Source organism: Chanos chanos, chromosome 5 (assembly GCF_902362185.1).
Source record: "Chanos chanos chromosome 5, fChaCha1.1, whole genome shotgun sequence".
In the NCBI taxonomy this organism is placed as follows: domain Eukaryota; kingdom Metazoa; phylum Chordata; class Actinopteri; order Gonorynchiformes; family Chanidae; genus Chanos; species Chanos chanos.
Genome location: NC_044499.1, coordinates 49,068,455 through 49,084,515, shown reverse-complemented (window position 1 = coordinate 49,084,515; position 16,061 = coordinate 49,068,455). Strand labels below are relative to the sequence as shown.

The 16,061-nt window shown below is 40.1% G+C and overlaps 2 protein-coding genes across 2 annotated transcripts; both read right to left on the bottom strand.

The window, feature by feature from the left end:
* Positions 1-7,903: 7,903 nt before the first annotated feature.
* hoxb5b (homeobox B5b) lies at positions 7,904-9,239 on the bottom strand. The gene is made up of 2 exons (XM_030773822.1): positions 8,648-9,239; positions 7,904-8,151 (listed from the first exon to the last, which is right to left on the bottom strand). The coding sequence occupies exons 1-2, from the start codon at positions 9,237-9,239 to the stop codon at positions 7,904-7,906; spliced, it is 840 nt and encodes a 279-aa protein (XP_030629682.1).
* Positions 9,240-10,742: 1,503 nt separating this feature from the next.
* hoxb6b (homeobox B6b) lies at positions 10,743-12,098 on the bottom strand. The gene is made up of 2 exons (XM_030773775.1): positions 11,675-12,098; positions 10,743-10,996 (listed from the first exon to the last, which is right to left on the bottom strand). The coding sequence occupies exons 1-2, from the start codon at positions 12,096-12,098 to the stop codon at positions 10,743-10,745; spliced, it is 678 nt and encodes a 225-aa protein (XP_030629635.1).
* Positions 12,099-16,061: the final 3,963 nt, after the last annotated feature.

Genomic DNA, 16,061 nt, shown 5'->3' with positions numbered 1-16,061 from the left:
CTCTCGTGTTGCACTCCGATCAATCTCGCCTTGTTCTTAAGGCCTTTGATCTCTCAAGTTGATCTCTCAATACGTAGTCAAGTCCTTCGGCCATGCGCTCTTTGGGGAGGACAGTTAATTTTTAATTAGGGCAACCAGGGATGGTCATCTTCACACCAATTTCTGAGGAGTGTTTAAGATTCTTTGAGGTTACAGGACGCACATATATATATATATATAGAATTTATCATATAATCTCAGAGAATTCATTACATTAGATATTAATCTTCTGCTCCTGCTACTCATCTAAATAATGAGTAGCCAAATGCGACAGCTACTAATAATAGCAATGATATTATCAACTTCATTCAACTAACATGGAAAATTAAATGCTGACAAATAAGTCAGATTTTTCTTTAAATTATTTGGGCGACGCCCCACCTGGACTTGACCGGTCAACGCTAATTTGTGAATAAAACAAAAAAAAAATACATACTGAGTCATGCATAAGTAGCAGGCTATTTCGTGCATTCGTATGAAGGCAGAGTGTATTCTTTAGCAGCTTGCGCGTGCTGTAAATCAAAACGACAGTCCTGTATTTCTGCGACATGGAAAACCCCCACTTCTCTATGAAACTATGATAAACATATAGCGATGTTAATAATGGGGGATGATTCATTTAGTCGCAAATAGTGGTCAGTAACCTACTTACAAAACGCCGAGATGCATGCGAAACTATAGTAAAAGGCTCCTCTTTCCCTCGCTCGTGGGCTACAATTAAGTCAGCTCTCTCTCTCTGTCTCTCTCTCTCTCTCTCTCTCCCAGAGCCAGAACCGCAGATTTTCCAATCAGGCTCGAGCAAGCAGAGTCAATGGACATCACGACTGATGTACACGCATAGACCACTGCACAGACCTCACGTGGCGTGAAAGAAAGGCGACAAGTCTGCTCATCATGCTTTGGCCTTCGTCTTTACATGAATCTGTCGGTAGCTCGTTAGCAAACACAAACGTTTTGATGCGGAGAAAGGACAATAGACGCAGAACGCACAACAAAAGGTTCCCTTAACTGTGAGGAAAGTGACGGTGTTTACTCGCTAATTCGACGGTGTGTAAGCCTCTAAGTCTGCATTTTTGAGGAATGCAAAGGAAGGCGCTAAAATAATGTAGATCTTGGTCAAATTAGTACAGCGTTCAACAAGACGGTTGTCGCGATTTTTTTTCTTAGACTGATTCCATAATAAATACAACGCTAGCTGTATATACAAAGCGCTGAAAACGTGACCTTTGTTTGAACTCTGTGCTGCTGTGCGATCTATCTGTCACTGCAATCTGACTCCTTCTATTTGCTCTCATTGTGAATCTACAAGCAAAGCAAAATAAGAAAAAAACGGAATTCAATTAATTTTCCCAATCAAAGCTATTATTGAAATGTATAGGCTATCTTACACGAGAGTGTGAAATTAGAGTACAGTTTAAAACATGCACACGTGTCAATATTTACTATACTGGTGGAGGAAGAATAGAATAACATATGTCATGACCTTTCCCCAGTATAACTCACAACTTCAGCATTTATAAACATAACAAAATATTACCTTTCTGATCCCGTCACGTGTCTGATGACGGAATCCTTCTCGGGAATGTAGCATGACTTGAAGGCAGAGGAGAAATAAAAAAGAGAATCTTGTCTTCTTTTTTTTCTTCCGGGTCCCCCCAAATCAGTGTCCCTCTGAGGCACACTTGCTGCTGTACAACAGTAGATGAGAAAGTACTGATCAGGTACAAACCCCTAATAAAGACAGAATTTTTTTCTTAAGAACAGTGGTTCCTGATGGCTTTCGTTACTCATGCCCAACAGCGACCTTTGGCAAAAACAAAATAACCAGAGTACAGCATTACGCAAAGATATAAACCCGGCAGTGAATCTTGCAGAAAACAGAAATATAATAATTCTGTAAAACCAACCCATTAGACCATAGCGGAGTTATTAGATTCTCTCTAAGTATTGTGAGATAGGGACTCTGACAGTACCAGTGGCTGTAGGACGTAAAGGTAAACGTCACAGGTTTTTGTTATGAATAACTAACAGATTCCGGCGTCTCCTCCTGCGGCCTGAGCAAACTTTGTCTGAACAATTCATCCATTTGTCTCACGCCTTAGCACGTATGTTTGGTAATTACACAGAAATCATGAAAATGTTTACCAGGATAAATCCCCGAGTACATACTGCAGTCTCTACCACCAACGCGACAATCTGGTCGCCCGTTGCGCGGCTGAGAGAAACTTCTTTGCCATGTGTTTAATCTAAGAGAACCTCAAGGTCATCATTAGCTGATGGTCTGAATCGTGTTCAGATAAAGGACTCTTGGATGGGACTAGGAGCAAAACAATGGAGATCATTTGGATTCAGTCCATGATCCACATTCACTGGAGACGACGGCTAGTTCAACTTTAATAGCTAACGGGTAAATAAATATGTAAACAAAATAAGTATAAAATAGTATTTTTACTTATTTTAAGAATAGAGTTTGCGAGGAATACGCAAAGACTTTTAGTTGATCTCGGGGTACTTTTGACTGGCTGACAGCTCAATGTCAGAAAGCAGGCCACGCGGTCCACAGGAACATAACACTACATGACAGATTTGACTCCATTATTATATTCTATTACATTATCAACACTGTATCCTTCCTATATCATACATCCTTTGAGACATGTTGGCTAGAAAACAAACATGAAAACAACCCAAATAACTGCAAAACTACTCTGGTGCTTTCCCTAACTTAACTTTTTCTCTTTTTTTTTTTTTTTTTTTTTGTTTTGAGTTTCGTTTTGAGTCATATAAAATGATCTAAAGGAAAATCTGACAGCATGCTGTCCACAACGATCTAACAAGTTGTGCTACCGCTGTTAGTTATGTCTGAAACATAAGTGTACACACACGTACACCCACACACACACACACACACACACACAAAGATAGAGAGAGGGAGAGAGAGAGAGAGACACTCGCGCAAGAAAGGATTTGTTTGTATGTCTCTGAATATAAACCACTCCAAACGATAAGGCTATATTATAAAATTGCAAATGATACAATTCCAAAGCCCCTGTAGGACCAATATATCAATTATTAATTGTCACACAAGCCAAAATGTAACGTGCCTGAAATAAAACCCAAAATCATAAGCAATGCATACCACAACTGACATCTTCAGTCTCCATGTGTAGCGACGCGTTTACATCAACTACATATTCCCCAAGAAGCGAATTTGCGACTAAAAATTCATCCACACAAATTCGGATCTACAGGGTACATATAGAAGACAGATGGCATCTTCACTTGAGTTGAATTTGTTACTACGTCAGTCTACTTTGATTTTAACCAAAAATTGCACTGTGTTACCCTGGTGTTACTCGTACATTAGGAACTAGGTCATCACTATGTGACCGCAGTTTCACAGATTTTAACTAAAGCCTGTCTCCGGAGACTATATTATCATTCAGATAAACTAGCAATACATGTCATGTGCTTTTTTCTTTTCTTCTATTATTCCCCAAATCTTTTTATGATTTAAAGCCCACATCTGTGGACTCTTAGAAATCATCGTAGGTAGCTTTAAACTTTCCCCAGACTACATGGAGGAAATTACATAAGCAATGTTATGACATCATCTTTCTTTATCAACGACTTTGAAACCAAACTTTCTTTTATTTTCTTCTATTCACTTTGATCCACTATTTTAACACTCGAATTAGCTCCAAGACAATTCAGTTTCTTACATCATCATTACATCATCTTATCCAAAATTTGAAAGCTGTCAACGTCATCGACTACGCAAAGCAGTTTCTGCATGCTATAGCTTCATACTGCTTTCATTCGCTTGAACTTACATAGCTCATAAGGTTCTACCATAAAACCCTACAGCCCACCGGGTCCTCCATGTCCGTGGACCCTCAGTAGAACTCGGGGCTCGCTCGGTAGTGGATCGACTTCCTGTCTGTATACGTTTTTATTTCATCCTAAGTATTCGTGTAAGAGGTCTCATTTAAATGGAGAGTTTACCTCAGTATTGTGTTGGTGTTAAGATAGCTCGCGACTGCCACGAACAGACAGGAGTTTATGTAAAAATTCAACAATAAATACATTAATTAAATGGTGCTCATCGGAAACTATGATTCAACGTTGAATAAATTAGGTCACATTATTATAATACTGTCCATATCACAAATGCGTGAAAGCAGAAAATGCTTGTAAATGTGGAGTAGGTCATTTTACGTTTTTTTTTGCATTCAATTAACTATCCAGCTAACGAGGTTTTCTCGCCCAGTGCAGACTTGTTCCATTACGAATTGCCAAGCAACGGCCGACATAACAAGCCACCTCGTTCGATGACCTTAGGATGAACTCGAGCCCCCTCTGCAGAACGTGACCCATCGTCGTTTTGTTCTCAGAAGAATAGTCAAATTTATTCGCCCAGGCCTTGCACAAAGAAATGTAAGGTGTTGCCTAGACCTATATGCATGTGTGTCTTTGCCTACCAGAATTCTCAGGCAGAGCTCATAAAGCTAAGGTTATTAGCTTATACCAGTCCTTATTTAAAAGGAGCACATGGACATCGTAGCCCCGGCAGCAGGGTCCGGGCAGAGAAACCTACACCTGGAAACGCCCCAAAATGTACTATTTTCTTGTCAGTGAACTTGTAGCAGGAGTTTTCCATTACATGACAAAAACAAGTTATTTGAAAGGTTTCTCTTTATTGTTGAAGAAATACCGAACTGGGAGTGAATACCTCGAGCAGGCCTACACATCGAATGGCAACTCGGTGTAAAGCGAGCCCTGCTGGCGATGCAGTAGTGTTGCATCATTCAGTATTACGAACCATCAGAAGTTCACCTGCATATGCACTAAACCCCCCCCGATATCAATGTGGATGAGTTCCTGAAGATCACAGTGAAAAATATACACGCATATTATTTCTGAAAGTGGCAATCCCCAGAAAATTTCAGATGCGCCACACTGGAAATACGAGCATATTTTGACTATCCGTATGCGGTAAGAGCACAAGAGATATTACAATAGGCAGATCCTGATGTTTGAGACTATGTGAGAGAGACTGCACAATTAAGAATTCATGTATTCAAATCAAAATGTAGGACGTTATCATTTTTGCATTGTAATATCTCGAAAGCGATTACCACAGATGCTGTTTACTGGGATTTTCAACAGCTTGAATAATTTTGTTCAGTCCAAACTATGATAATTGTTAATCAGAGCTCATGAAAAATTCGTTAAGGCTGGCGACGGAATTAGATATAGCATTAATTTGTTTGGAAATTTGAATGTTTCTGGTAGACATGAAAATTGTGTCTCTAAAGTTTTATGCCATCGAATAAAAAACAACGTTCTGTGAACATATTCGGCTTAATTGCACGGGTCGCAACTCTGTGGCGCGCTGCCTTGGCTGCATGCGCTCTGGAGGCGTGCTCGCCACACTCGTCTCCTGACCTCGCGGTGATCTCTTCCCTATGAATAATTGATGAGAAATGTGCACAGATTACCCCTATCAATATGCAAAACGCATTACGCTGGTTACAAAAGCACTTCAATAGTTATGAATTGTGGGACTGATTCTACCGTGTGCAAGGACTGCCTAACTTGATTTTGCTGTGGGACCACGCGAGTTAATATTTTTTTCGTCAGGAAACAAACCCGCCACAAAAACACTGTGCACCCAGCTCGGCAAGTGAATAAACAGAATGAATTTGGAAGAGCATAGTTTACGCCCAAGCTACTTCCTTTCAAATAATTACTGGGTTTATATGCAACATATTTCAATAAGCCCAGCTGTTATATAGCTGTTTTATGAGAATATGCTTTCCTCTTCGTATTTGATATGCTGACTTAAACACTCGCAAGCACACCCAACCACGCGCTCAGATACACACGCGCGCGCGCACGCACACACACACACAGAGCTAATATTTATATATGTTCTTGGTGAGCACAAGAGAAGTACTTGCATTTTTTTCACTACTGTTGTTTTTGTTGTCACTTGCCCTTAAATATGAAACTTAGTTACGTAAACAGATAAAATGAAGCGAACAGTTTACGTTCTTTATGGTAAAACGTGACTGTCGCTGTGGTTTGCATTCAGGGCGATCAGCTGAACTCCACCTGCATGCCTGCAATAATCTCGGAGAAATCACTATCTAATTTAAGACACTGGACAAGGCCCAACATTTGTTAGCTCGGTAAATTCAGCTGCGTAGGCTACTGCGCTGCAATATTTCATTAGCTTGCATCGCTGAACCACGTGTAGGCCTACCTATAAGAATTTGGGGGGAAATTAAACAAACTTACTTGCAGATGCTGTCTCTTCACAGTTGCAAATCCGCCTTAAATTTTAAGAAAATATTTGAGGCCAGGATCCAAGAGCTCGTATATTGACTGTGCTGGGCAGGGTGCAGAAATGGACCACACGCTTTAAGTACAACCTTTAGAATCTCGCTGAAGCAGTTAAACCGTCAGTTACATACAAGAATGTGAATTATGTTGCACATTGTCAACTCCCCAAAACCATAAAACTAACTTTATGGACCCCACGTGACTTTTTAGACCATCTGAGTGGTATATGTCTATGTTATAGACTGGACCTCGAGAAGGAAAAACTCACCCTGCGTTCATGATATAGATATGTCGGACATATTTAAATGTATGTCCATAAGCTATACTCAAAGATCTGTAATTCAGCCGATTTTTAAAATGACCGCTACAAGGTAAGTTTTCATATTCGTCGTTTACTTCTAACAAAAACGCTTGGTTAATTCCCGCTGGAGAAACGATCCTTCATGAATTTTGCTTCATATTTAATTTCTCGCCAAGTACCACGACTGTCTTCATAAGACTCGCATGCTCTCCGCAGCTTCTCGTTGGGCGAAATGTTTGAGATCTATTTGAAAGTCAGCAAAATTACATAAGTATCCAGTGTATTTTGGTAATATGTACACTTACGATGACAGATTTGCTTGAAAATTGCTTATTATAAGTTGAAGTTAGTTCTATTCACAAAAGAATGTCCACGTTTCACAAGTTTTAGTTGCTTCTTAAGAACGTTGCTGCTTCAAGTTTTTGATACACAGCCTTCTAAGGCGGACTTCGAAAAAGGAAAAAGTTCAGATATTACAGGACTGATGCTTTATTTATTTATTTATTTTTTATTTTTTTCAAATTACTTTACCCTTTTCAGGTGAATACACAAATACAAAAACCTAGCAAAAATGACTCACAGCATAGCAATATTAATTTGTTCTCCATCTTAAACACAGACAGTTCACCATTCACGTTGGGTACTAACAAAATTCATATCGATCACATTGAGCATTTTTACATTCTTTATGGAACATTTTGCTGGCCAAAATCTATTTTTGTATTGCAACATAATCAAACAAATATAAGTGCAGCGAGAGAGGGTGTATTTTTTGTTAGCTTACAGCAAATCTTCTACACGAACTGAACAAGCCCGGCACAGAAGCATAAATATGGCAATAAAATGTAGAATGAAATACACACCAACGTTGCTGACAAAGCTAAGCAGAGAAGAATTTTGTTTCTGACGGTTAACTAGGTGGAGAAAGTACTTAATTTTCTCCCTGTAAAATATAGTTGAATACGTTTCATACCATATAGATCTCACACAGAACATGCTTACTTCCACGAATGTATAAATCTGACACATGACATCTACACTCAATTTATGGCAATAACAAATGCCACTTACGCATAATTGCCGAGAATACTCAGTGGATGACACCGCACGTGTAGCATCAGTACCACATATGAACTGAATTGCTGTCTACTGTTTTTTTTTTTTTTTACCAAGCCGAAAAACGGTGCAGCACCGTAACAGTAGTCTCAATAAGGGTCAGTTCTGAAAAGCACTCCCTGCTGTAGCGAGACTCATACTTTTGAGTTTATTGTCCTTCTTCCATTTCATCCTCCGATTCTGAAACCAGATCTTAATTTGCCTCTCCGAGAGGCAAAGCGCGTGGGCTATCTCTATTCTCCTCCTCCGGGTTAGATACCTATTGAAATGGAATTCTTTCTCCAGCTCTAGCGTCTGATAGCGGGTGTAGGCAGTTCGGGCCCGTTTACCGTCAGGTCCAGTCATATCTACACAGTATGAACAAAGTAAAGAGATGACAATTAACATATCGGAACAAGTAAATAAATACTATCAGGTCCAAGCGGACATCACACGCTTACTGTCTCTAAAACCAATTTCAGCTTTCCATTGTTATTACATTCCCGTCGTTAAATACTGTGAGCAACATAATATCGTTCGTGAATCACAAAATTTCGAATTAGACTCAACACAAAAGTCTTTTATCAACCGTGCTGGTTGTTTTTAAGAAATAGGTTAGCCTACGTTTCTTTCTCTCCGTCAAAAATAGGCTAATAGAGTTAAGACCAACTTAAGTGTTTTTATAACATCACTGTCCGCCTCTTAAGAAATGTATCCATTTCACTAACACATTCTCTTATCCAGTCTGTGAGTAAGCTACGCTTGAGTAATTTATGTCTATTTCGATTAATCGAATCGCTACAAAAACAATTCAAAACAATAAAAAGAACAATATATAAAACACAATAACGGGGACATTTATACCATGGCTAATGTGCAGTTTCCTCATCCATGGAAATATTTGTGGTGTTTGACCGTCGCTTGGTGTTGTAGTTGAGGTCGCAATAGATTCCTGTTTCTGCGCCCGTGGAGTAGGATTGTTGGTGTTGTGTGCGCCTTCTTCGGTCTCTGAAGAGACGTTAGTGTCGTCTGTTTCTGCAAAGTGTGTGCTATTGCTGCTGGTAAGGTTGTTGCTGTTTGCGAGTCTGTTGCTGCCCGCGTTTGTGCTCTGGTCAGATGGGGTAGAGGAGCCTTTCAGCTCCAGAGTTTCGTTGTTGGCACAAGACAGAGGATCTGAAGACGAGAGCGAACAGCTCGACTGCCTATACCGGGTGTCCGGGCCCGCGGTTTGGAAACCGCGGGAATTGTCTCCAACTGAACCGAAATGGGCATTGGTGTTTGAACGATTTACAGTCAGGTCCATTCCATTGTAGTTGTAGCCGAAAGAGCCAGAATGCATGCTGGCAGAGTCTCTGTAAGAACCGTTCATAGCGCCGTTAGTCCCATAATTTAGTAACTGATAGTCGGACCCATTTGGATAGCGCCCTGAGAACGAGTTTAGAAAATAAGAGCTCATTTGCCTATTTTTAAGGTCTCGATCTGTAGATCTTGGTTGCTATAATCCTGCGCCGGACAATTTATGATGTAATAATGAATTATATCAATGTACTGTACTTCGTTTTTGCCGTGTATGCGGCCAAATATGGGAGTGCGTTAGGGCATCACGTGCCTTTGTTGACCAGTCGTAAATTCTCTCTGATGACTTCAAGAGGTAATTTATGCTCTATGGTTACAAATGATGACGAAATGATGATTGTTAAGCCCAACTCAATGGTGCCTCCCCATCGCGCTCTGTACGCCGTGTTAGCTGAGGGCGTCACCTACTGGGAGCATTGATAAGTGCTCGTGAAAACGCCATATCTTATTCTATTTCTACAGTAGTTTTCCTGAAACCCAACTTATCAGCTCCGTACAAATAAAGAAAAGATTCTCTAAATAATATTCACGCAAACAATGCATCAATGATAGGCTATTCATTTTTATGATAATGGTTTTTCGTTAAAGCTATTTAATGACACAACCACAGCCAAGAAAAAAAGCTGCTTTTTTTTCTTTCTTTTTCTTTCTCTTTTTTTTTTTTTTTGGAGGAACGGGGTTAAAATCATGATGGACTGACCCCTTTATCCTTAAATCAGCTGCTGTATCGTAATATAACAGGATCCCACAGATTGTGGTGATACAACGTGCAATCTGTGTAATATTTACATCGTTCAGCAGGTCCAGTGCTTCTTCATTGTTTCCCATGTAGCTTAGAGTTGGACTCATGCCGCTCAACAGATACAAACAGGCCTACAGTTGCTATGGAGCCAATAACACTCTAATACCATATAATACAGAAACATATACACAGACTCTCTCTCTCTCTCTCTCTCGCTTTCTTTCTCTCTCTCTCTCTCTCACACACACACACACACGCACACACACACACAAAGGTATACAAAAAAACCTTACAACAGTTGTTAAGCATTCTCTTTTATTGACAAAATGTATTGACAAATACTATTGGATAGCTCACTGACATGTGCACATACACAAATGAGACAATCAGAATAAATTATCAGAAGACATTTTAATTCAAACACAGTGTTTCAAAATAAAGTCTCAACGCAGGATCCTCCTGACCGGGCAATAACCTGTGCCGTCAATTGGCCATGGCTACCCCTAAGTAGTTCCAGTTATAATATAATCATAATAAAGTTATAATCTGACCAAATGGATCTTAATTCGACTATTTATCTATTGACAGAACAACAAATACAATACCAAAAATACACAGTGGTAATTCAAACGACGTGTTCTTTTTAGACGTCTACCACTCTCTTGTCTTAGGCTGCATGGTTTTTTAAACCATAACAACACACGTTTTTCGTGTCTAACAAGTCTCTCCGAGGCTGATCATAAATTAGGCAGTATCCGTTGAGTCATTTCCCTCCCTTTCAAAATTAGTGTACAGCATGCATGCATATAAAAATGCAGGAAATCATTTGTTTGATTATTCTGGATGGTACGTCTTAAGTATTTAACCGATTTTTCCACTGTCTTCCTCTTCGCCGGCCTTTGTTGAGTTCATCATTTTGTTCTCCTTTTTCCACTTCATTCTTCGGTTCTGGAACCAAATTTTTATCTGTCGCTCTGTTAGACACAACGCGTGGGAAATCTCAATTCTGCGTCGTCTGGTCAGATAACGATTAAAATGGAACTCCTTTTCCAACTCGAGAGTCTGGAAACGAGTGTATGTTTGACGACCCCTGCGGCCAGTGGTCCCAGATACTCCTGTGAAACACGAGTAAAGAGACAAAAACGTTGGCATGCGACCAATAAAAAAACAAAACAATAATCATTTGCAAAGTACGTTAGGCCAATGTAACATTAAATTATTGTTTATCTTGTCAAAATCAATGTCTGTGATATTCCAGTTTAGAAATAGTAGCAGCAACAGAGTTACCGCTACTGACCACAGTAAGTAAATTTAGTTAAGCCCTGCATTGCTCGATGTAATGACTGAGATGCTTGACAGATTTTACGCTTTACAACGCCTTACTTGCGTTTATTTATTTGCACCGTTTTCTTGTGTTTCATAGGGAAACGATGCAGTGTACCCTCTATGTAATGTACAATAAGTACTCTGGTTCTATTTAACTGAGCAAAGGTAAACCAAACATCAAACCATGTGTTACATGACATTTGTGGAGGGAAGACATCTCCTGTCATTATTCATATATATATATATATATGTATATACATATTCAGTGTGTACTTTATAACTGCATAACTGTGGTTGGTCTGATGAGTTTGATATCAACTGACAGCCAGAGAAACGCTATCTCGGAGAAAAAGTCTCTTGACTGTAACAACGCACTGTTGATCGCAGTATCTGTCACAGTACACTGTGTAAAATCAGAACCCCCTAAGTGCGGTGTGTAAACATGCAGAATGTGTTGCTCAACTTACCGTTGCAGGAGTTCATCCTTTGCATCCACGGGTAAACTGGAGTGCACGATTTATTCTCTCTGTAAGAATATCCATCTGTATTCTGCTCGGTACAGTCCGTCTTGCACTGGTCTTGAGTTAAAACCAGCGGGTGATCCTCGAGCCCTCCAAGCGCACACGAGCGGTCAGCGTCTCTGTAAATATTGGTTGTGGTATAGTCGCAAGCAGCCGTGGTACCAGGACGGCCAAAGACACCACTGGTTTGCTGGTAATATGAGGGAGTATAAACCTTGTCCTGAACATTGGTACCTCCGTACGTAGCACTAGGATAGTGTCTTAATGGGTCTGTATATCCGGAAGAATATAACGGCAACTGACCCAAGAAAGACTCTTGTCCCCCGGCTAGAGACACGGGAAAAGTTGAGTTGACGAAATACGAACTCATTGGGTGGCCACTGTTATTGTCCGAGTGTTATGATTTGTCGTCTTTTATAGTCCAAGTCGTTTTGCCATTAGTTTATGTGAGATTTGGTTTTAGCCGGGAGGGAAAGGGGGGGGTGGCGAGGTGCCAATGTGAGGCCGAGGGGAGCTGCACCAGCTGATCAAAGACTGAACCAATCGCGAGCCTCTGTGGCAGCAGAACAACACGGAGGGGAGGGGGGGGGGGGTGATCCAAGGCAAGTCGAAGCGCCAGCACTTTGTCTCCGTTTTCCACCTTTCCACTGACAATTCAGATCATATGCACTTATACAGTAGTACTAAACGGCGCACTCAGCTTGTTCAAGTAACAGGCTACGCTAATGTTGGCAATTATGTGACACGAGACGGAAAAAAACGCATCAAGTAACAAATTTGATTTTAAAAGGTCTGAACAAATAGTTTCGTTATTCATTTTTTTAAACAATATCACCACTCATTGCATAAATACGAAATCCGAGTATATTTAAGCTCATCAGAAGAGATCTAGGCTATCTGAGATATATTACACGACTATAGGCTAACCTTCTCTTCGTCCTTGCGTTTTAAGTGTATACCTCGCACTCTCTCTTCTACGCTCAAAACGGTTCTGAAAGGTGATGGTGATTTTATAATTTAGCACTGCTAGGTTCATGACAAGCAGTATGCAGTTTTCGAGGCTAGGGGAAAACTTCACCTTTACAAGAAAATCACCTCTTTCGTGCGCACTTGCTAAAACCCAAACGCGCCTTCACACTCGGTCTCTTCCTCATCCAGCCCCGTGCTGACCCCAGTATGTACTCATACTGTTTGTACAGAAACTGTAGTTATGTCAAATGAACAAAAGAGTGAGCGCTTTCTCCTTTCACTATTCTCTCGTGTCCCTAGATATCCTACGATGTAGCCTAAGTGCTTGTCTAGTTTTCATGCGGAGCCCTTGAAAGAAAGGGATGTATGCAAATGCATGTGCGTTAAACGACCACTGTATTTATAGCAACTGCATTTTAATTTTTATTGTAATTCTATCGTTCAGTCAAACATTACTGACAAGTACTAACTTCTCTGGCTTTCTGTTTTGACGGAATTCTGGGTAGGCTTAAGGTGAATTCTGCATAAAATATTTATTTCTAAAGAAGGATATGAAGGATAGTTTTTGGCATTTGTCTATGTTTGTGTAGACTAGGTGGTAGTGGTAGTGATATTGTGAGTGAGTGTGGCTGGGGGGTGGGGTGGGGGCAGTGGTTAATTGCACAGTTCTTCTCCCCACGTAAGTGTATACAAAACTCTTTCACTGTGTCACTGCAAGGAAAAACACAGACTGTTCGCCGTATATTGAACACTACTCTGTAACGGTTGAAACGTACGGCTATAAAAGTGGGTTATAAAAAAATTATGGATTGTTTGTTTAAATGTTAGAATGAAAAAAAATTGCAGCATATGACGTAAACGAATATTCTGCAGAAATAAAGTGTTAGAGATGGAGGCCTTGAATATTGAGACAGTTGTTATGAAAGTTGTGGTATTAAAAGAATTAACACAGTCTGGTGTGCAATCTGACATTGCTTCATTTTACTTCGTTTTGTCAAAGGCTGTTTAGAAACCACGCTCTGAGATATCGCAAAACATCATTCACTGACCCCAAATACATGAAAGATAGACTGCGTAAATCCATTTCATTTTACCAGAATTTTTTTGTTATACACAGTGAAGTCGCCTTGGTGTTTAAGCCAAAATATGAATAATATCAAATTGATATAGAATAATCTACATCGAATTTCAGCAAAATGCCACCGCTGGTGGCAATTCGTCAGCACTCATTGATATTCCATTACCTCTGTCAGCAAGCAAAAAACAACAGCGCCATGTCCTTCAATTTAAACGCTGGAAAAAAATGCAAAAAAAAAAAAAAAAAAATCAATTACTTCCTGTTCACTGTATGTAACTGATATATATGCATGTATAATTATTTAAATGGTTTGATCATGTGTTCTGATCGTTTCAATACTCTGCCGTGTGGCCAAATATTTCGATGTATACCGTCAGTATTTATGTATGTTTGAATGTATGTGTGTATAAGTGTATATGTTTATTTATATTAATTATTTATTCATTCATTCATTCACTCTGAAGGACAAATTTACCTTCCATGTCACTGAACACCGGGTTTGCAAATTTGCCCTTCGCAGGATCATAAGAACACCGCATCGCAGCCTCCCTCCACCACCCCCCACCCCAATCCCTCTAAGAATGACGAGTTAGCGAAACACTATGACACCAAAGCGTTAGTCAAAGCAAGCAGAACAACAGAAATCCCATTGCAATGGTTTAGTTCATACATCAAGCAGTATCATGGGCTCGAACAACAAGCGTTTTATCCTCAGTATCCCCTTTCCAGCCACCCTGAATTCACCGCAGTGTCACAGAGATCATGTTCTTTTTAAATGGAAGTAGTTTACTGCGCTAAACGTTAAAGTTTCAGAAAACACATAGCCTACATATTAAACTACGCTCCTCTCCATTTAAAACATGGAAAAATGTAGCACAAGATTCTATTCCGTGTCACTAGATGGCTCTACTGAGCAAGTAATAGGAGTTACTTGAGGATGTGAAAATCGAGGTTTTAGATTGCTGCTCTAAACAATTCCAAATTGTTAATCTGGCCACCAGAACAACACAATCGTTTTACTTCACCGTATTGAAGTGAGTCATACCTGATTAAGACGGGAGCGCAATAAAGGGCTCTAGGAGCGTTATACACATTTTATTAAAGGCTATGATCCCTATATGTCTTAAATAAGCAAAAACCATACACCTAATTAGGGAACGCCTTCTCAGGCGAGAATAAAATGCCGTCGTCAACTTGACATGTAAAGGACATACGACGAGACAATGTATATACCTTAACCACCTTCACATCAATAAGGCTACAGGCCTCTTCCACGCAGCCACCTCGCATCACAAGAATTCGTCCGATCCAAGATGTATTGAAAAAAAAAATTAGGACGACCTGAGAAATACCCGAAATACTATTAACCCTTCCGAACATCATCTGAATAGTGCGGCCATTTTGTGACTGATAGCATACAGTAAAATCGACAGCTTTAATGTAAGCACTAAAGCGCCCACAGAATGAAGGAAGAGGGGGGCGGCAAACACATGTAAAGCTTGAAAATAGTTTTGCTCCCAGTTGATCCGAACAATGATTAGCTTTGGAAGCTCAAATCTTCATTGAGATTCGCGTTTTACATGCTTGAATTAAGAGTGGTAGGCTGAGTAAACACACAGGAGTAGGATGGTGAATATGACGGTCCTACCGTTCTTGATGATATCCGCCTGGCTGTGCTGTGCATTCCAAATGAATCAGTGGCTAGCTGGGCTGCCAGGTTTTCGTGTTCGTTGAAAAAAAAATAATTCGGCCAGTTCGTGACTTTTCCCCAAAATAACTTGATCTTCCTGTCAAATTTTGACTCATTCACTCCATACGGAGACGGAAACACCAGTTTGTCCATATTAGCATGCCCGGGGTGGTGCGCTTCATCCATCTTTTAAGAGCAGCGGATCCGGGAAAAAGACTGCAAATTGCTAATATTCACAAAAAAGAAAAAGTAGGCCTATATATATGAAGAAAGAGGTCTTACTGATTGCACCATGACCAAAAGAATGCCGCATTATAACCACTTGGGAAATCATAAAAAGTTCATGTTCACAGCGACGTGTTCACATGACTGCGCTCAGCCAATCAAAAAGCCGAGACACTCATAAAGTTCTATCACAAAGTTGTAAATTTTCATAAACAACCGGGAGTTTATTGCTTTGCTTCATGGGTGCTTTTGCAGCAGATAAGCTGTCGTCGCCATCTTTTTCGGAAAACCTGAAAGTCTTTTTCCAATATATTTGTTACCTGCCGCCGTTGAGAGTATAAAGTAAGAGAGATAGGAATTTTGAGCAGGTT